This window comes from Impatiens glandulifera, chromosome 3 (genome assembly GCF_907164915.1).
Source record: "Impatiens glandulifera chromosome 3, dImpGla2.1, whole genome shotgun sequence".
NCBI classification, from domain to species: domain Eukaryota; kingdom Viridiplantae; phylum Streptophyta; class Magnoliopsida; order Ericales; family Balsaminaceae; genus Impatiens; species Impatiens glandulifera.
In genome coordinates this window covers 1,426,884-1,448,407 of record NC_061864.1, presented here as the reverse complement: position 1 = coordinate 1,448,407, position 21,524 = coordinate 1,426,884, and the positions used below count along the sequence as shown (strand labels likewise).

The window sequence follows — 21,524 nt, the reverse complement described above, 5'->3', positions numbered from 1 at the left end:
TCATTTTTCGTAATAATAATATTATTATTATTATTACTTGTTTAGTTTTATATTAAGGTCCGCATCTCAGATCAAGTAGCTTAATTGTTTATTATAAATAACCAAAATAATAAATGAAATCAATGGTTACTATTAGACATTTACCCACACACACACAAAATACTATTTGATCTATAGATTAGATTTTGTATTAGAATTAAAATTAGACACAGTTGTAGAACTAATCAAACTATTAGACTCTTTTATCTAAATATTATAACAATATCATTGAGAGGAATAATAGCCATAAATTAAGATATTATAACCAAATGAAATTATTTATTCATACAACTTAGTACCAACAATAATAAATTGTAGCAGTACTATTAACACACGAGAGTATTTTATATTATCATTTTATTGGGAATAGAAAAAAGGACAGGAAAATCAATGCAAATCATTTTGTTCAACGCCAAACTTAATAAAATTATTTACCCATTCCAATCCAAAGGTTTCAGTGGAGAAATCGAAGAACTCGTTGGTGTCAAATATCGGGATAGTACCGCTATTTCCTTCCTCTTGACCTCCATTCGGACTTTCTCTCTGCCTTTGGTTGGTAGGGTTGAGTTCATCATCATTTTCTTTGTGTTTCGTAGGTTGTATAGTTACAGTTGTCACGATTTTATCTGTGTTTACTCTCTTACTCAATTGAGAATTCCAATAATTTTTTATCTCATTATCAGTTCGTCCAGGAAGTCTTCCAGCAATTAATGACCACCTTGAGAAAAACAAAATAAAGTTTGGTATCAGCTGTTTTTCAACCATTATTGTGAGATTGGTTAGTCCTTCTTGGTCAAAACAACTTAGAATTTCAAAATAGTCTAACAGCAATAGCTTCATATACATTATATATGTTGGTTTTTCACTAGGAAATACATGTGATTGTATATATGACAATTATATTCTTTCAATCAAATAATTTTACTTGTGTTTAATTATCTCCATATTTCAATTAAGTCAAAATCACTAGTATTTGAACTAAACTTGGTTACTACCAGTTAAGAAAATAAACTCCAATTTATGGAAAGGAAAAAAAAAAAAAAAGACTTGGTCAATGATGTTACATCTTTAGAGAGCTATCATATGTTCAACAATTGTCTATAGTGTACATCAAGTCATAATAAAAACCAAAATACTCTATTTCTTAACTTACTTTTAAAATATAAACTCTAAACAATATTTATGAACTAATTAAAACTCTAATTTTTTCAAGTTTAAAAATACCACTCCAAATAAGTGAATTAAACCAACCATATTTAGTTCAACATTATCAGAGCCACATTTATAAAACTACGTTAACTTTAAACAACTTATTTTACGTATCGAATTAATTAACTAGATGAATTAATTTTTTTCCTAAATCTTTACCTTTTAACTTATTACTTATATCATGATATATTAATTTACACCTTTTATTTTTATTCAATTTATTCACAATATCATTATTATAACGATATTGGTGAATAGATCTGAAAAATATGTGAATTCGTATGGTGACTTTTATCGCTCTGCTTGAAGACCTTCGAGTTAATTAATTATTCTATTGTATTTAATTTTTACTTAACTCTTTTTAATGTTATACTTTTATTGTTGTAAAGATTTTTTTATTAATTGAATCATTTTTTAAAAAATAAAAATTTATTCTATATTGGTTCCAAAATACTTTGATACAAGTTCAATTGGAACATAAAAACTGTTATTTAAATTGATAATTGTTTATGATAAAATATTTGACATTTGATAATTTTTTTCATTTTGTAATAAAATTGTCAAAATTACAGTTTTCATTATTAAACTTGCTATAAAAAGTTTCTGAAAATAAAAGAACCTGTTTCCGAGAAGCTTATGAAGTCGGAGAATCAAATCCTCTTCATCATCCGAAATGTTGCCTCTCTTGATATTTGGCCTGAGATAATTCAACCATCTAAGTCGACAACTCTTTCCGCATCGATTGAGGCCTAAGAAATTTGGTTAAGTTAGACATTTATTTTGAGAAATTAAGGTTGAATTGTAAAGTCTATATATTATTAATTATAATATGTAAACCTGATTTGACAGCCACTGTTTTCCATCTCTTTGGGCCATGGATCTGAATGGACTCAGCCAGTTTCTTGTCTTCCTCAGATGTCCATGCTCCTTTACTGAACTCGTTCTTTGCTTTCTCTTCCATACTCTTTGGAGCCATGTCTGCTAATAGCTATCTAGATTTAACCTAGCTAGCTCTCTCTAAACAGACGCAGAGAGAGAAAGACTATGATTCAAGCTTAAAATGCAAGGCCATATCTATCTCTATTATATATAATATAATATATATATGCATTATTGTAACGCTTTCCCCTAATCATTAAAATAGAGACTTATAAATTAATTAATTTTTAATGATAGAGTTTTAGCCCCCAATGACTTTATATTATAGCACCGTTTTTTCTCATTTTTTTTAATCACTCTCGTATTTAAGTTTGTGTTATTTTTTATTTGATTTGAGATCTTATTTAGTCGGATTGATTTTTTTATATATATATCCTTACAAATATTTACAGTGTTTGGTGAGTCGTTTGTTGCTCATATACTTTGATCGTTTTGTTCATCATTTGAGAAAGTATGTGTTTGTACCTTTCTAGTAACAAAGGAGATAAAGTTACCGAATTAGAGTTGTTTTAATGTTATTTAATAAAAAAAAGTCAATTAAACGAATTTTTCTGTTAGGGGTCGGCTTACATGTATCTTCCTAATATTTTTTTTTTTAATGAGTTTTTCAATTTTGGACAATATATATATATTTTCAAAAAATTGAAAAACTCATAAAAATATGTAGATGACAATTATTATAATTCCGCAGAATCTTTTCCGACGTTGTTATAAACCATCGGTCAAAAGACAAATTTTATTGTCGCTCAAAATATTTGGTAGAGATTTTTCTGACATTGTTTGATTAGTTTGTTTGATTTTCTCTTATTTCATCACAGGCCGTTGCAAATTTTTAGAGTCCCCTTGTCCCAAGATTGTTTGAATCTTCTTTATTATAATTAATTTTAATTATTTAATAAAATCTGTCATATTATTTAACAACTAAATTTTTATATAGTTGTCTTTTATTTTGTTGACGTTATTTTGTAATTTAATTTTCGATATGTAACTCTTTGTTTGAATTAGTAAAAGAAAATATTAGAAAAAGGTAAAATTTTAAGATAAATAATGGATCTATAAAATAAATAAAAATTTATAAGAATAAATTAGCGTATTTACTTTCTCTTGTGGCAAGAAACTTATCATATCATGTTTGACTCATGCATATAGTAATCATAATAATAGTTGAATTTCCTTATACAAAAACTATTTTCAGCACAAAATATTTATTATTAGACATTTTTGTTATAAATAATTTGTTCAATCCACAAATTTAAACCTAAGAAGACGGACTCTAGTCACTTGAGTCTAGTGATAATTTTAATATAAAAATATTATATATATATATATATATATATTTCTTAAAAGAATGCAATAAAAATAAAAGTTAAATATATACCACTATGAGCAGATCTACTGCAAATTAACCCAATTAATATAAATATTAAATGGTTTAATTATTGTATTGATCTATCATATCCTAGTCCTACCCTATAAGATATATATATATATCAATAAAAAATAATTTGTGAATGGGTTTTGAAAAGCGAAATGATCAAACTATTCAACCATGCACACGTTACGATAATAATTACAATATATATATATATAATAATGGAATAAATGGGATGATCAATGAAGTAGTATAATTAATATATTATTATTATTATTAGCATGATGAATCACGAGCATATCTACTCTTCAAAGAGGCTAGGAGGGGAAAGGCCAACCACCAGTTAATTAATATAAATGCATGAACCTTCAAAGGGCTTCTTAGCCCTAAAAATGTTAGTTGAGGGAAGTCAATATCTTTGAAAGGCGGCCAAAGGTAATTTTCATTATTATTTTTAACTTTTTCTTTGCTACAAACCAAATAATTATCGTATTTTATAAAATGGGCCTAATAAAATGCTTCCAAATCAGTCATTTTCCTACTCAATTAGGTCAAATCACACGTCTCATGAGTAACATGAGGAAGTATTATAATTAAGATAATAATATCTAAGTTAAATTTAAGCCTAAACTTTATTGACCGGCAAAAGTTGTATAGACTGAAGTATTTATTAAATGTATTTGAAAAAAAAAAAGAAATTTTCTTTTATTAAACTATAGATTGATTGATTTTTTTATTTTTTAATATAAGAAATTAGAATGACACCTTACAACCATGACTTTTACTTCGTGAATCGAATCCGTAATTTTGGTCTCTTAAGAATCAGTCTTATCATTTGAATTATAAACAACTAAAAATATTCAAACAAAATTTAGAAGAAAATAATTAAAAGTGAAAACAATGAATCCTAAAATATATAAATATTTAATCAAACTTCAAAACTATTGAGAAGTTTTTAATGGTTTGGTATAAAGAAATAGAATATTAATTTATATATTTTGGTGTAAAATCTTGATATAAAGAAAGAAGATTAAAAAAAACTGTTACGCTAATACAACTAAAAAAAATATTATGGTAATATTTTGGAAGCTGACAAAATATTAGTGTTACCTAGTTAAGACTTATTTAAAAGTGTAACATAACATTTTAGAAAGCTGAAGTTTTGTTTTAAGAGTTTTCCGTCCCAATTTTGTATCGGTTAGAGTTTCAGAGACTAGATGTTATAAATCATGTCATAAACTTATACTATTAGGATTAATATATGGATTAATATATGTTCTAATCTCCACAATAATATTATCGTTATCGTTCTAGATGAACGTAGTTAAATTTATCTTCATAAATTACATTAAAATATGTGTTTTTTTTATAAATTTAAGTCTTGAAGCTCGTTTGATTTGGATTATTTGTTTTTTTTTTTATGATTTTTATTACAAACTTTGTGTGATGAAAATAAATATATTATTTGTATTTTAGTTGATTGAATCACTAAAATGATATTTTTTATTAATTTAAATTTTATAAAAACAAAATAATAATATTTTAATATTTTGATTAATAAATTAAATAATTTAATAATTAAAAATAATTAATAAAATATAAATATTTAGAAAAAAATATCAAAATAACTTAGATCAAACAAGCTCCAAGATGTAAGGTGAAATTGCTCTGATGACGTCGTTTTATTATTTTCTTAATTTGAAAAGTTTTTCTTACACTTTTTTATTATATTGTATTTAGTAATCATGGAATTATAATTACTCCATTCTCAAGAACTGTATGTGAGACTTCCGGTTAATCCCTTATCATTACACCACTATAGATCTATCTATGCATTTATTTTGTTTGTCTGGACTTTCGAAAGGTAGACCATTTAAAATTAAGTATTGAAATTAAAATTTAATTAATGTAATTTTATAATTTTTAATTCTATTCTTTTTTAAATTGAATGTGTAATTCTATTTTTAATTTTTTTCAAACAAAACATGTTATTATTTTATTATTTATATCACGATAAAACATGGTAATCGATAATATTTTAATTTATGATGTTAAAATATTAAAAATATTGTGAACCGATATATATATATATATATATATATATAATTTAAGAAATTAATAAATTATATTTTTATTTTGAATTTAGAAAATTAACATGTTTTTTTAGTTAATTAACATGTCAAACCAATTTTTTTCGTTTAAAATCGTACCCTAAAAAAAAACCACACTTAGAACTATCCTAATTAGTATGTCAAACAAATGTTTTAATAATATAAATAATTGAAGTTTATTGATATAGAAGTTTATTGTTTTAATTCCAAATAATTGAATGTTATTAGTAGCAAATCAAATAATGAGAATAATTGATTTGTTACTTTATTAAAGATTTTATTGATTTGATTTTTATTTTATGGATAGATTAATTTTTATTTTATTGATATTTAATTTTAATTTTATTTTATTGATATATAATTTTTACTATTTAAGTATTACACTTCTTATTTAATACACAAACAAATACAATCAATAAAATATTACTTTCTCTCTCTCAAAATTCTACATGATATCAAAGCTAAACTTTTGTTCTTGAGCTACAAATTTAGTCTTTTGTTGCCTCCATCAATGATTACATTAGTCATTGATGGAGGGCTATAATAACAATAATAATAATTATTATTATTATTATTATTGTTATAGTTTTTATTCCAGCAAAACTCATACGTTTCAAGCCAACTCGCTGTCATCAACATCCAGTGACACTCCGGCGTTTCAAGTCAACTCGCTGTCATCAAATTTTAGTGAAACTCCGGTAATTTAAAGTCTTTTCACTTCCATCCAGCGAAACTATGGCGATTCAAAACCAATTCGTTGTAATCCACATTTCAAACCATCGACAACACCCTCTTCAATCTCTGCCCAATGCTCTATTGCACCTTCTACGTTACATCCCGCAATCAGGTGGCTGATATACTCACAAAGTCGATTCGAGGAAGTATGTGGAAAGTTGGATAGTCTCAACATCTACTACACAACTTGAGGGGAGTGTAGAATTATCTTGGAATGAAACAATTTCAATAATGGAATAATTTCAATAATTGAATGTTATTAGTATTAAACCAATAAGAATAATTGATTTGCTTGAAGATTTGCTATTAATTGTCAAATCAATTATAATTGATTTGATTTTTATTTTATTGATAGATTTGATTTTTATTTTATTGATAGATTTGATTTTTATTTTATTGATATGTAATTTTCATTATTTAAGCACTATACTTTTTATGTAATACACAAATAAATACAAACAATAAAATATTATTTTTTCTCTCTCAAAATTCTACGTATATATTAAAATTGTAGAATTTTGAGAGATAAAAAATAATATTTTATTACTTATATTTATTTGTATATGACATAAGAAGTCTAGTGCTTAAATAGTGAAAATTAGATATTAATAAAATAAAATAAAATAAAATAAAAATCTATCAATAAAATAAAAATCAAATCAATTATAATTGATTTGACAACAATAAATTTTTGCTTACAAGTAATAAATCAATTATTTTCATTAATTGTTATTATCTTAGAATTTTTATTTTTAGAATTCGTTGCTTTTAAGATAATTATATATATATATATATTAAAATTATTTTTATTATATATTTTTTTTAGAATTATAGTGTTTCTAAATATAATAATTTAATTCTAATTCTTATTAAATTGGAATTAAAATTTTAATGACAAATTTAATTTTACTAATTTAAAAATAAAATTTTAAAATCATTCCATTATTCATGTTGCTAATTTTAATTTTAGAACTTTCTTTGTCCGAATCATTGATGTAAAATGATAAACAATAATCAAAACTAGATAAAAATAATTCACATAGTGGGTGTGATTTTTCAACAAAAAATCCATATGGGAAAATCAATTATTGATCTCTCGTGGCCCTTGAGGTCAAAAAGTTAATTTAATCATAGGCTCATATATTATTTAGAATTTTAATTTCAATTTTTAATGGACTAGTAGTCATTATAACTTCTAGTGTTACATAAATATCAAAAGTTGAAAGTGTTAAATTTATCTACATATAAATTGTTACCACAATTTTGTAAACTCTTAATTATATGTAATATTTACATTTATCTTTATTAATATATCTCTTCTATTACATGGTCTCGTGGTTAGACAAATCAACCATCACACACATATATATATATATATATATATATATATATATATATATATATATATATATATATATATATATATATATATATATATATATATATATATATACGCAATCAACCCCGCACTTAATTTCAATGAGTTGGTAAAAAAAGAATAAGAATTAATTGAGGTGTAATTCCAAAACCAAATAATTGTTCTAATAAATAAACCTTGGACAGCTAGCTTTACATGCCCTACTTCAGCTATTTGTACTAATTAATCAATCACAGAGATTTCCACAAAAACAATTATTTATTCACATGTGCCCTACACTGCTCATATTTATTTTATTATTCTTACAAAATAAGGTTTTAGCAATTGATTTGATATGATCTGATATGACATAATATGAATTTGATAAATTAATCGGTAGTTAATTACATAAACCAATTAGGTTAGATGATCTCATCCTTTGAATGAAAAATAAATAAATCATTGTTTCATTATTTGAAGAGACTGCCAATTAATGTTTCATTTATTATAATTCATTATAATATGTTAGCAATATATTAATACTATATAGGGAATTATAGATCTTATTTATAAAATAATATAAATTAAGTTGTTATTTAAAGCTTTCAAAGTTGAAGGTTAAAATGATTTTAACAAAAAGATCTCTTCTTAACAATTGAGTGAAAAAAATGAGTGATGAATTAGTTTAGAAAATTTTAGATCTCTATTATATAAAAATATGTCAAATTGAAGGTCTTATTGGGTCAAACCAAACATTATTGTCGCAAGCTTACCTACTATAAAACATTGTGATCAATGAACCAATACACTAATAAATATTTAAAAAACTAAAATAATCAACATATCAAAATAAATATTAAATTTATATTATAAAAAATTATATATAAATAAACATATTATAAAGATCTAAAAAAATATTTTAAATTAATGTACACAAGGGTCTTCCTAATTTTTAAAATTAAAATAAACTAAATAACAACCATAAAAGCAGAAATTCAGGAATTATGAGTATTAATTAAATATTTTAAAACAATTTTAAAATAATATCCTAACTGACATTATTACATTGCTGGTAAAGGAAATGAGGCAATTACGTCATTACACACGTCTTCATTGAAATATTCCAATTACAACTTTATTTAATAACAACTTTTTTGTTTTTACTATCAATTTTTTTTCTACAATTAGGATTATTTTATTTTATTTTAATTAATTAGTAAACTAATTAATTTTTTTGGGTTTATTAGTAATTGATTACCAATATTTCAACCACGATTCAGAATGAGAAAATTATTTTTATTTAGATAAAAGAATATAATAATGATTTTCCCCTTTTTTTCTTCTTTTCTCATCTAAATTCACTTTTATTTTGTCTTGTTCTCTTTATAAGTATTTAGAATTTGAAAATCATAATTGGTTGTAAAACAAGCTCTTTTTACTTTAAATAGATTTAAATTAAAGAAATTACTGTTGATTTGTTAGATGACAATAGACATAATAATAATAATAATAAACAAATCAAAATGTTAGGACCACTCATATTCAGTCAAGTTTGTAAGTAAAAATTAAATGTAATCCATTTACTTTTTTAATTAACTTTCTTTTTACATCTGAATTACCTTAATAATATTTTTACTATTTTTTTTTAGATATAATAATTCACAAAATTTATATATAAGCAAAATATGGTCTGAGATCATGTTACGGAGAGAATAGTTTTTTATTAAAATATTGCAACCATATCAATGAAAAGTGACAAATCATTGATATTATTAAATTGGTTTTTTTTAATATTTTGTTTCTGGTCTCTGATATATTAATGTCATCATTATGGCATATTATTAAATTGCCTTCATTGATTTTGTTATTCAAATTGATTTATTATAAATATAATAATAAAGTCAATAATATAAACATTCAAGAAAAAAAAAATAGTTAAAAATGAAAGATGACTAATTCAAAAGTGATCAGATAAAACAAACGGTAAATGATGGCAACTCAAGGACAAAAATAAAATTTTGAAAAATAAATAAAATTATGTGTTTATTAAGTGTTGATAGAAAATACTTTAAGGCAATAAATATATATGTATATGTAAAGTGTTAACAAACCTCCCATATTCTTGTCTTTAAAACAAAACATACACATCCAAAAATGTGAAATCAAATTACTTTTTAGTATAATGATATTTAATTACATTAATAAATCATAAACAAAATAATTACTTTACTAAATTTTAAAAATATCCAATTTAATCATTTAACTCCAACAATTCACTTTTTTTTATCAAACAAACAAATCCCGACCTTAACTCTTGCTATTATAAGCTTATTTGGTTTTTATTTCATACAATTTTCAGTTAACTCACAGATTTCCCCATTAATTGTACAAATTTATTTGCAATACTTGTACATATATATAAATAATGTGGAACTCTTTTCATTTCGAGTCCAAGAAGAAGATGATAGCCCCCCGACCTGAACTCAATGAATTCATCTCCTCTCAGAGTCTCGAATTTCGGAGCTGCTGTTTCAACACAGGCCTAATATATTCATGGTACCCATCAGGAACAACAGAGTCATTAAGAGGATCCTTCCATGCTTCCTCGTAGAGCTTTGGGTACACATTTCCATCGTAACGTCCAAGGATTGAGCTCAGATAATGATCTGTATAGTTAAATGCATCCACAAGTGCTATGGCGTTTGGCCTCACCTAAAATCAAATCAACAACATGTTTCTAAGAAACAAAACAATACAAAAAAGACACAGAGTTTGGTCATTCATACCTGAGAGTACAAAGATCTGAGCTGTTCATTAGCGAGAGCAGCCTGTTTGGGGGTGATGCAAAATGTTGATAGGAAGTCACCTTTGTGCTTGTGGAGAAGGGAAAGTGCATAAATGTTGCATAGAACTTCTAGCTGTTGTTTGATTCCCTTTCCAGGTATAGTCTGCTGCAGTTTCTCGATGAACCTTATAACAAAAAAAAAGATTAAAAAACCGAGACAAATTTTGTTAAACCAGAGGAGAGGATCAAGCAGCTTACTTGGAAACGACAATCAGTTGGCAGTGAGCAACTGCGGCCTCCACTAAATCAGGAGACAGTTCTGCAAAGCCTGAGAAAATGCAATTCAAACATTATTACAAGGGTGGTTATTAAAAATAAAGCCCTAAACGAGAATGAAAAACATCAAAATTAAAAAAGACAGACCAGCTAACAATCAAAGCTTTAAATTAGTTTCCTTTGTGGGAGACTCGTAAATGTAGGATTATGAATTGAATAAACAAAATAATATTTATTGTTTACCTTCTTCGGGGTTTGCGAATTTGCTCAACTTTTGCGCACAAGCAACAGACATTCCTGCAGATCTAGCCTCAAATGCTTCCAATATAACACTAGGCTTTAACCAATCCTCAGCTGTTGTATTTCATTTTCAGAATAATAAATGTTTTAAACATTTGGGATAACCAACAAATAGTAAAAAGAGAGATTATCAAATTCCAAATACCTTTCTTAACATTACTTCGGGATTTCACAAGTTGTTCGATTCGACCCATATAAGCAATCGTCGTGCCAACTGGTTTCTTCCCAGATGCCACCTGAGAAACAGTCTTTACTAGATACCTTGCAACCTGGAGAAGATAAAAGACATCAATTAATGCATAATGGATATGTGTAATTTGTTTGTTCATATTTATTTTTAACCAGCATTTTTTCTGAGGTCCAACGCAGTGACACCCCACTTCAATTAAAATATGCTCAAACTTGTTTGATATTGGGTTATTTATAAAAAGAAGGGGAGGGAATTTTATAAAATCTCACAATCAAATCACTTGATTTATCAATCAAAATACCCTTACTTTATTGTTTATAAAATTTAAATTTTAAACATAAGAGAACATTTTGGTAATCTAACCTAAACAATTCCAAAAAACCCACTTTTTCATCAAACAATATTTTGATTTCATAACCTTCAAATAACCCCACATCAAACAAGCTCTTAGTGGGAATCGGAATCTGAAACCTTAGCCTCTTATATAACTTGCCTGCAAAAGAAGAACAATATTGTCTCCTTCGTATGTACAAGTTGGGACATAGACAGCAAATAACTCGGGAAGTCCACTGCTGCAAAGATAGCCATGCCCTCCACATAACTTGCGGCATTCTTCAATTCCATCCTGTATGTGTAAAAGTTAGTTGACATGAACAAATAATAAAAGGATAAATAAATTAATCATTGTCTTACAGCAGTTGCAGCTGTGGTCAAGGATTTCAACCCAGCAGTGCAAGCGTGAGCCTCAGGCAATGTCGAGAAATCATTGGCTTGTAGTCTTGCAGTTACGTCCAAATACAACCATTGCAACCATTCACCAATAAATCTAAAAGCATAGGCAGAAGCTAGCAAAGGGAATAGTCTGCTCTGCTGAGTCTTGTAATCAATTACCTAAACATTTAAAAAAGGAAATATTAGACATTTATGAAAAAATCGAATTGTAATTGAAGGATCTAGTTTAGTTACTTGAGTCTCAAGTCCTCCATTCTGCGAACCAAATTGTCTGCGAACAGCGCTATATCTTGTAGCAATGCAAACTGCCCTCGATAAAGCGGAAGAAGCATCTGCTACAATGTTTTGTCGCACAAAGACCATTGTCCCGTACATTAACTGCCTAGGAACTTCTGATTGAATGTACTTCCCTTCCCGCGTAACACGTGAAACTCTGATCAACGTAAAACAACAGTTATCCAATGAAACTTTTATCAGAATTCCTTAACTGCTTCTAGAATAATGGATGTTAATCTTGTTCTAGAATAATGTCAATTGAAGTGTCAACTGTTAGTTTTAGTTTCTTGAAGTAGTTACTTAGATTTAGTTTTGAAACAGCTATATAAAGCCAATGAGACTTTGTAATCACACTTAACCCAATTCAACAGCACATAACTTTATTTTTTCCATTTTCATCTTAATATTTCACATTTTCAGAACAAATTTACATCAAACACTGACAAACGCATATGACAGTTATCCAATGAAACTCTTATCAAAATATTTTGTGTAGAAAATAAATAAGAATTCATTAGCTTAACTGCTTCAAGAATAGTGACAATTAAAGTGTTAACTGTTACTTTTGAAATTGCAATCTAAAGAAAATTAGACTTGTAATCACACTGTACCCAATTGAATCAGAAAACATACTTTCATTTTCCATCTTCTTCTTAAATTTTCACATTTTCGAATAAAATTAGCATAAAACAATGTTCAACATACCTCATTAACATATGATCTCTAGGAATTCGAACATGATCAAAAACTAGGACACCGTTGTCCATACTGTTATACGCTCCATTTCCAAATTTCATTCCTATGTCACCAACAACAATGCCCGGAAGAGGTTTGTGATCTTCCAAGCTTCTTATTTGGACAATAAAACCTAAAAAGAAGAAAAAAAAAAGTCTTAATAGCTTGAAAAACATGATATTCGAAGGAACAAAGGTTGATGCAGAAGTTACTACCATGTACTCCGTGGTCTTCACCATCTGTGATAAGACGAGCATAAACAGCAGCATGTGTCGATACTTTGCCAAGTCCGCCAGGCCACCACTAACAATTAATACACGAAAACCAAGTTAGTAATACCGAGTCATATTTTTATCTGTTGTGGATTTAATTGCATGTATTCATTCACCTTGCTTGAAGTAAGCGTGGGACTGTGAATAACAAACTCGTCTGTTTTGGGATCAAAGGTAGCAGTTGTTTCGAGACCTTGAACATTAGATCCATGACCCAGTTCGGTTTGAGCATAACATCCAATAATTTGCATCTTTTGTGCCAATGGCAACCATTTCTGTTGTTGTTCTTCAGTTGCTTGTCCTTTTAAGACAGGCACAAACATTCCCTGAAAATAGAAATAAATCTGAATAAGTTTTCTATCTTACTTATGTGATTTGCAACCAACAGAAGAATTTAGTTACCCAATGAAGATCGGTGTAAGCAGGCTCGTCGACATAAAACCTTAACCTAGCCGCCTCCTCTTCTGCATTCACGTGAATATCAAAGACCAAATTAATCAGAAAGAGTCGTAAAAATACACTGTTTATTGATCAGATTCAGCAACAAACAAACGAACATGAGTAAATATTTAACCTGAAAGACGAAGTTCAATAATCATTTTCCAAGCATGTGCTGTTTTCCTAAGTGTATTTTTAAACAATTCCTTTCGACTAAGCATTGGTCTGTTGTCTTTCTTAAATACCTAATAATAATAATAATAATAGAGGATTAAAAATGTAAAACTAAGGATAAAGAATGAATGATTGAAGCAATAATCGATCGGGATCGGATTGCAATGGACTCACTCACCGGATCATTGGCAACGAGCTTCGAGATTCGGTCGGAAACTTGGAAAGCGTGAGGGGAGCCAGCCCAGACGACTTTCATGGCGTCGACATCGAACTGAGCTGTCTTCCTCTCGGGAGCTAGGTGATCGATTCCCTCCATTCTCCGGTTGGCCTATGACTGGAAACAAGCTTGTAATATAGCAATGGCAGTCACAGTATATATAGAGAGAGATAAAAGAGAACAAAAGTCGGCACGTCTGTTTAGAGATGGATCGAATCAAATGAAAAAGATCTTCACGTTTCTGGATCTGTCACTCTCTTCCCGATCGCCTACCACTGAAGGATATGCTTGACTTTGCTTCTGCAAGTTTTAATTGGATATGGCCAAGCCAAACCAAACCAAAACTTCTCGAAGGTATCACAAAATATAAATAATAAATTCTTTTACTAATTTATCTATCTTAAAAATAAAATAAAACAATATTTAATTTAAATATAAGACTAAAGATAGATGGTGTGAAAGATTCGTAGCTAAAAGTATTTAATAATTTTTCTATCTTTAATTTTTCATTATTTACAAAAATAATAATATTTTTTTTTAATTTTTTATTATAAATTATTATAAATATTTACAATTAAATAATAATTTAATAAATTTTTAATTACTAAGATAATTTATTTTAAACTATAAACTACTTATATTCAAAATAAATAGAATTCAAACTAATAATATTCAAACTAAATAAAAAAAAAAATATAATATAGATGAGAAGTTTTAATTCATCTTATATGAAAAAAAAATATAAAAAAAATTAAGAAGAAATAAAATAAAAAATTTAATAATAAGAAGAATAAGTAATAAGAAGAATAAAATATATAAATATATTTTTAATATATATTTTTTTATATATATATTAAAAATACATTTATATATTTTATTATTCTTGTTATTACTTATTTTAAAAATACATAAAATAATTAACTAGATTACAAAATTAACGAATAATAATTTTTATATTTAATTTCTTCTTCTCCTTAGTTATATATATATATATATATATATATATATATATATATATATATATATATATATATATATATATATAATATATATGTTTATAAAATGTAATATATATTTATTGATTTATTAATTTTCCGATTATAATTCTTAAAAATATATAAATTAAATTTAAATATATAAATATATAATTACAAATTAATAGATAAAAATAAAAAGAAATATGAATGAAGAGAATAGATAAATTATTAATGAAAATAAGATAAATAAATAAATATTTTAAATTAACTTAGTCATCAATCATGATTATCATATTTATAAACTAACATTTAACTACAAATTTTTCATATTTTCTATCATTACTCATATAATAATAAATAAACTAACTCATCATTTGAATCTTTTATCATAGTGTAATAGATTTGAATAAAGAATTATGTGGAATCTATGACTCCCTAATTTTGTATTATTGAGTGTAGCTAGTATTTCGAGTGTTTGGTGAAGTATGATTGTGATTCACTAAGTGATGTACGAGTTTTAAAATAATTGTTGAAAAGTTTAAACTGAAATGGACGACAAACCTATGTATTTGGGTTATCATTCAAATTATTTATTGGGGAACTATTTGGTTGAAGAGAGATTGTCGACATTGTAATGATAGTAGTCGTTTGATGCGTATAATTAATAATGTTATTAATAAGACGTTTTCTAATATTCGATCCGGAAAATCTTTGGAGTCGGTTTAAGAGTTATTCAATTTTCTTATGAATCTATGAGCTCTATAACTTATTGCTATAACTTATTTGGCAATATATTTGTATATTTTTTAATATTTTCATGTTTTATGATTTTTAATTTTTTAATGTAATATTTTGTTTATGTTTTAATAATTTTTTATAATTTTTTAATATACATCAACTATTTTGAAGAAAGGTAAATAATATTAAAAATATCATAATGTATCAAAGGAGCCATGAATGGTTATCAAATAATCCAGTATAGTGGTAGAAGGTTTGGAACCCTACTTTCCAACAACTAAAAACTAGCCGCCCTTCATTATTATTAGCAACCCTTCATTATTATTAGTAGTAAGATGGGTGGTAAAAACAAGGTACACGGATTTAATATCAAAATAAATAGACAAAATAGATGCATTGATTTACATGAAGGGTATGTTTGGTTAGAGGTATAGAAGGGTACTACACTATTGGTATAGTATAAACTATACCAATAGTATTTTAATATGGTGTTCTTTAATATTTTTAAAGTTCATATAAATTATATCCTTATATAATTTATACCTCAGTATAAAATAATAACTAGTCCCCTAAGTACAACATTATTCTTGTACAATTTAATTTTTTAATTTTTTATTATATCTTTTATTAATATTATATATAACATATTATTGTATAATATATTAAATATTATATTTAGTTTTAATATTATTATTATTATTATTATATATAATCATTTTTAATATATATATTTTTTTAAATAGTCAATATTTTAATTAAAAAATATTTATTTATTTTTATAACCATAATTTTATTAATTATTATTTTCTATATTACTTATATTATAAATAATATTGTTATTTTAGTTTATTTTATTAAAATTATTAATAATATTTAAATTAAATAAACATAATTTATCGTTTATATTATAATTATTTTTTATATTTTAATTAAAATTACATTAATTATTAAATAATAACAAAACAATAATTTATAATAATAAACAATATTATTTATAATATAAATAATAATATTAATAATAATTTTAAATTAATATTTATTATTTATACAACACCAAACACAAAATTATAAATCATATACAACTTATATCATTTTTATAATTCTTATCAAACATCAATAACCTATACAATTTATACTATCCTATATTATTTATACTTCTATACAATTTATACCCAATATAATTTGTACCACTTATCAAACACTACCTAAATAGAGATATGAGTAATGAGAAAATTAAATAAATGCATGTGGAAGGTGAGTATTTTTTAAATTAAGTATTTTATGATTTCTCATCATTATAATCATTATAGTATGATGAGAAAAAGTAAATAAATTAACGGGCAATGTGAGTATTTTTTAAATGAAGTATTTTATTTTTTTTTATTATTTTTTTTAAATTAAGTATTTTATGATTTCTAATCATTATAATATTTTTTTAACATAGTCTAACATAATATAGAGTGATTGTAATTTAATTTGATATAAAAAGTTATGATTTTTATTATTTTTTGGTAATAAATTAAAAATGTCATTGAAGTAACATAATATAGAGTGATTGTAATTTAATTTGATATAAAAAGTTATGAGTTTTATTATTTTTTGGTAATAAAATAAAAATGTCATTGAAGTAGATGATATTGATTTTTTTTTTCTTATGTGAAATAATAATAAAAGAAAATTTGATAAATTTTTATATAATGTTTTTGACCAAATATATTTTTTTTACATACATATACTCATTCAATTTTTTCCTAATTTAAAGTTATCAATATGTTTATATTAGGTAATCTCCATAAAAAATGATAAAATATATAATGAAATATATCTTATTTATTATAAATTGGAATAGTTTAAGAGTAAATATAAATGTCTACAACATCAAAGATATTTTTTAATTTTTTTTATAATACATAATTCTATTATTCTATATTATAGGTAGAGTACATACTAGAGTTAAAGTTAATCTAGAAAAAATAATTGAGTTAGCTAAAATATTATATATGTCATATTTATTCTCTATTATTATGAAGTTTTATGAAATAATACATTCTTTTACTACTTCCCAATTTATATTATGAAAAATTGAGTTTGAAATATAGAAATTCATTGATATATTCAATGAAGCACGAATCAAGAGGTCACCGCCAAATGCCCGCCTTCTTCTTCGCCTTGGGTTCTCCTTGATCTCTCTCTTTCTAAAACTGCGGTGAAATCTGCTAGAAATCTTATAATATTGTTCGTGGTAATGACATTGACGGATTGACCGGGCACCATTTCCAATTTTACTTTCCCCAGTCGGTTGGTTGGAAATGGCCGATTCCTACACCGCCACGAAGCCGAAAACCTCGCTTTCCTTGTGCGTTGCCTGAGAGGAGCCAACTTTTGCTCTCATTTCGTTACCAATTATTTTCTTAACCTTTTCCCTAAAACACGAATCATCGACGACGACGACGATGAGCGATGAAGAAACCTCGAACTGGCTTCAACGTTAGAAACAATCATCAGAGACACAAATGCATCCTCACCAAACACAGAGACGGAGAAGGAAACAACACCCCCGCCGCCGCGTTTGAACTCTTTTCTCTCCCTTTGGTCCTTTCCTTTTGGTGTCTCGTTGCCTTCTTCTGCTCCGAGCTTGATCTCACCCTTGGCAACAACAATGGAGGTTTTTAAACAATTTACTTTCCTTCTTTTACCATTATTATTATAATCATGCATTTGCAAATCTAGGTCTAGAAAATTACAATTTTTCATGCAAAATCTGTCTATATATGCAGCGTGTTACGAATTAGGTTAAAAATATTGGTTTCTAACCTCTGTTAAGATCCTATTGGCAGGGACATTGAATCATCTTAATGAGACCGCTATATACAATGCCTCCGATGTGAACAATAGCTACACATATGGACAGTTAATAGAGTTCAATCTGACCATATCAACGTGTAATGATTCCATCAAGATTAACAATCATCATTTGGAAAACTCATCTCCCGCGATTAACAGATTGGAGGAAGTAGTATGGAGAGTTTTAGGGTATACCGCCCTGGTTTGCGATAATCGACCTCAAGACCAACTTGAGCAAGAAGAAAAGGCAGTTCAGTTGCAGAATGGTAAAATTCATTCTGCTTATCTAAATCTCGATGAATTCAGAAACATAACAAAGCTGGAAAAAGTCGTGACATTACCGAGTAGGCTTGTTAATGTAACACACCGTCTTGAACTTGATGGGACGGAATATAACTACGCATCGTCGTTGAAGGGCGCTAAGGTTCTTTCTAGTAATAAGGAAGCTAAAGGGGCAAACAGTATTTTAGAAAAGGATTCTGATAAGTATCTTAGGAATCCTTGTTCGGTTGGAGACAAGTTTGTTGTAATCGAACTTGCTGAAGAAACTTTAGTTGATACTGTCAAAATAGCAAACTTCGAACACCATTCATCAAACTTCAAGGAATTTGAGTTGTCTGGTAGTCTGGTTTACCCTACGGATGTTTGGTTCAACTTAGGAAACTTTATCGCAGCCAATGTGAAACATGCCCAAATCTTCAAATTGCCCGAACCCAAATGGGTTAGGTATATGAAGCTAAATTTGGTCAGTCATTATGGGTCTGAATTCTACTGCACACTAAACCTCCTGGAAGTTTACGGTGTGGATGCAATCGAACGGTTGCTTGAAGATCTCATCGTGGCTTCTGGTTCCAGTGAATCACCGGTTGATTCACTGGAAAATCCCAATTCAACTTCCAATCAAGGTCTAGTTGAGCCGAAATTGGCTGGGGATGCTCAACATGAGGTTGAAGCCACTGCCGCTAAAGCAGTCGAACTTGAAGACGGGCAAAAGCACAAGACAGACGTTTTGAGGAATCTGGCCTCTGTGGTTGAGCCAGCAACAGAAGTTAGACAACAGGCGAATGGAAGAAACCATGCGGATGCTGTTCTAAAGATATTGATGCAGAAGGTTCGGTCCTTGGAACTGAATTTATCGATTCTGGAGGAGTACATTAAAGAACTGAACAGACGACAAGGAGACATTCTTCCCGACCTTCAGAACGAGGTATCGAGATACTCGGTTATTTTGGAGAAGAGCAAAAACGACATCAAGGATATATCGGAATGGAAAGAGATTGTGGTATGTTTTCAAATATTCTTATCAATTAAAATTAGCTCCAAAATTTTTTAAAACAGTTCGAAAGGAAACTATAATTTATAGTTACATCTCACATTGACTCTTTGTGTTTAAAGCTTTTCTTCATGCCATCATAGTTCAAGATTGATCAATACCCCATTTATTACATAATAACTCATTTTGGAACAGCTTAACTATTTCCTTCCAAATTTGAAGATTTGAAAATAAATCTTTACAAGTATATTTTTGCAGCAAACATTTATAATATTTTGTGGCAAGAATAGAATCAATGAAAAAATATGGAAAGAATCCAAGAATGTGCGATATTCCAAAGTTGAATGTGCAAATTAAATTTGGGTATTGATCAATCCTTTATGTTTTTTCAGGAGAAACGACTAAAATTCGATCTTGAATCGTGGAAATCTGTTATCTCCTCAGAGATGGACGCTATAATAAAAGAAAACAGCAAGATAAGGTAAAAACAAGTTATTTTCTGTTGAGAATAATGCATAAATAGTTAATTTTATTTTGGAAATGCATACAGAGGGGAAATGCAGAGTCTGAAGCAGAATCAGGCGAGCTTGGAGAGAAAAGAGATTGCGGTGGTGGCAACTAGCTTTTGCTTTGCTTGTCTTGCGTTTCTGAAGATAGCTTCGCAGGGAGTGTTGAAATATTTTGGAGGGGGCGGCGACGGTGTTGGTGTGGCTGAGTGCGATGATAATAGATTAGTGAGAACAACTAGAAAAAGAGGGTGGATGTTGCTGCTTGTTAGTAGCTGTTTTACCCTTTTGATTACCTTGCTTTAAATTTCACTAGCTAGTTTATAACTTCATCTTGTTGTTGTAATAGTTAGTGTATGAATTTTCAGCACTTTATACAGGTTGGAAGGTTGGTTGGTTGGATGAATTGATCACACTACATGATTTTTGGAAATGGTAGAGTGCATTTTGCATAAGTTTCGAATGCCTCAACTCATTCGATAGTTCATTTACGGTGATTATGTTGTGTTAGGTGTTTGTTGTCTTGTCGGTTATGTTGAAGAGAGTCTAACAAAACTTGACCTAATATTGAAAGAGTTTCCATGTCGACGACTTGTCTTTGTGTCGAGAATGTGGTCCGTTAGAATATATTCGTACTGGTTTCTCATGTGAAACTATAGAAAGAATTCAATCATTACGAGAAGGTTGTCGACGGTTTCATAAAGATCGAACTCGACGACTTGTCTTTGTGTCGAGAATGTGGTCCGTTAGAATATATTCTCATGTGAAACCATAGAAAGAATTCAATCACTGCGAGAAGGTTGTCGACAAAGAATTCAATCACTGCGAGAAGGTTGTTGGGAAGAACAAATAAATTATGCGAGAAGGTTGTTGGGAAGAACAAATAAATTATGTATAAATCTGAAATTGTGCCTAAATCTGAAATTGTGCCACAAACCATTTTAATAATATTATTTTTCTTATAATAAAAACTCTTTCAACCCCCCAACACAAACAAAATATAACATTTTAAGTGAAAATTTTGTTATA

The 21,524-nt window shown here is 27.4% G+C and overlaps 3 protein-coding genes across 4 annotated transcripts; 1 reads left to right on the top strand and 2 right to left on the bottom strand.

Annotated features, from left to right (window-relative positions):
- Positions 1-340: 340 nt before the first annotated feature.
- On the bottom strand, positions 341-2,303 carry LOC124931905 (transcription factor MYB3-like). Its single transcript, XM_047472484.1, has 3 exons — positions 2,086-2,303; positions 1,868-1,997; positions 341-757 (listed from the first exon to the last, which is right to left on the bottom strand). Exons 1-3 carry the CDS (start codon positions 2,222-2,224, stop codon positions 427-429), a joined length of 600 nt encoding a protein of 199 aa, XP_047328440.1. The 5' UTR covers positions 2,225-2,303; the 3' UTR covers positions 341-426.
- A 7,717-nt stretch (positions 2,304-10,020) lies between these two features.
- On the bottom strand, positions 10,021-14,418 carry LOC124929545 (peroxisomal acyl-coenzyme A oxidase 1-like). The gene is made up of 14 exons (XM_047469937.1): positions 14,119-14,418; positions 13,903-14,011; positions 13,731-13,792; positions 13,445-13,654; positions 13,272-13,359; positions 13,027-13,189; positions 12,280-12,478; positions 12,007-12,204; positions 11,807-11,938; positions 11,269-11,392; positions 11,067-11,177; positions 10,806-10,875; positions 10,549-10,732; positions 10,021-10,474 (listed from the first exon to the last, which is right to left on the bottom strand). The coding sequence occupies exons 1-14, from the start codon at positions 14,254-14,256 to the stop codon at positions 10,265-10,267; spliced, it is 1,998 nt and encodes a 665-aa protein (XP_047325893.1). The 5' UTR covers positions 14,257-14,418; the 3' UTR covers positions 10,021-10,264.
- Positions 14,419-17,995: 3,577 nt separating this feature from the next.
- On the top strand, positions 17,996-20,901 carry LOC124929583 (SUN domain-containing protein 5-like). 2 transcript variants are annotated; one of them, XM_047469986.1, is made up of 4 exons: positions 17,996-18,537; positions 18,710-19,998; positions 20,382-20,470; positions 20,540-20,901. In XM_047469986.1, the coding sequence occupies exons 1-4, from the start codon at positions 18,333-18,335 to the stop codon at positions 20,799-20,801; spliced, it is 1,845 nt and encodes a 614-aa protein (XP_047325942.1). In that variant the 5' UTR covers positions 17,996-18,332; the 3' UTR covers positions 20,802-20,901. The 2 variants fall into 2 exon arrangements, with proteins under 2 accessions (XP_047325942.1, XP_047325943.1); XM_047469987.1 differs by having other exon boundaries at positions 18,434-18,537; positions 18,697-19,998; positions 20,540-20,900.
- The last annotated feature ends 623 nt before the right edge of the window (positions 20,902-21,524 follow it).

What these genes read in the sequence shown, in the direction of transcription:
- LOC124929583 (XM_047469986.1), top strand. Translation starts at nt 18,333, where the DNA reads ATGAAGAAACCTCGAACTGGCTTCAACGTTAGAAACAATCATCAGAGA. An exon ending in CGGAATGGAAAGAGATTGTG is followed by an intron (nt 19,999 to 20,381) that starts GTATGTTTTCAA and finishes ATGTTTTTTCAG; the next exon opens with GAGAAACGACTAAAATTCGA. An exon ending in AAAGAAAACAGCAAGATAAG is followed by an intron (nt 20,471 to 20,539) that starts GTAAAAACAAGT and finishes AAATGCATACAG; the next exon opens with AGGGGAAATGCAGAGTCTGA.
- LOC124931905 (XM_047472484.1), bottom strand. Translation starts at nt 2,224, where the DNA reads ATGGCTCCAAAGAGTATGGAAGAGAAAGCAAAGAACGAGTTCAGTAAA. An exon ending in AACAGTGGCTGTCAAATCAG is followed by an intron (nt 1,998 to 2,085) that starts GTTTACATATTA and finishes CAAATTTCTTAG; the next exon opens with GCCTCAATCGATGCGGAAAG. An exon ending in CATAAGCTTCTCGGAAACAG is followed by an intron (nt 758 to 1,867) that starts GTTCTTTTATTT and finishes GTTTTTCTCAAG; the next exon opens with GTGGTCATTAATTGCTGGAA.
- LOC124929545 (XM_047469937.1), bottom strand. Translation starts at nt 14,256, where the DNA reads ATGGAGGGAATCGATCACCTAGCTCCCGAGAGGAAGACAGCTCAGTTC. An exon ending in CCACGCTTACTTCAAGCAAG is followed by an intron (nt 13,360 to 13,444) that starts GTGAATGAATAC and finishes ATTAATTGTTAG; the next exon opens with TGGTGGCCTGGCGGACTTGG. An exon ending in ATATTGTTCTTCTTTTGCAG is followed by an intron (nt 11,393 to 11,806) that starts GCAAGTTATATA and finishes TATCTTCTCCAG; the next exon opens with GTTGCAAGGTATCTAGTAAA.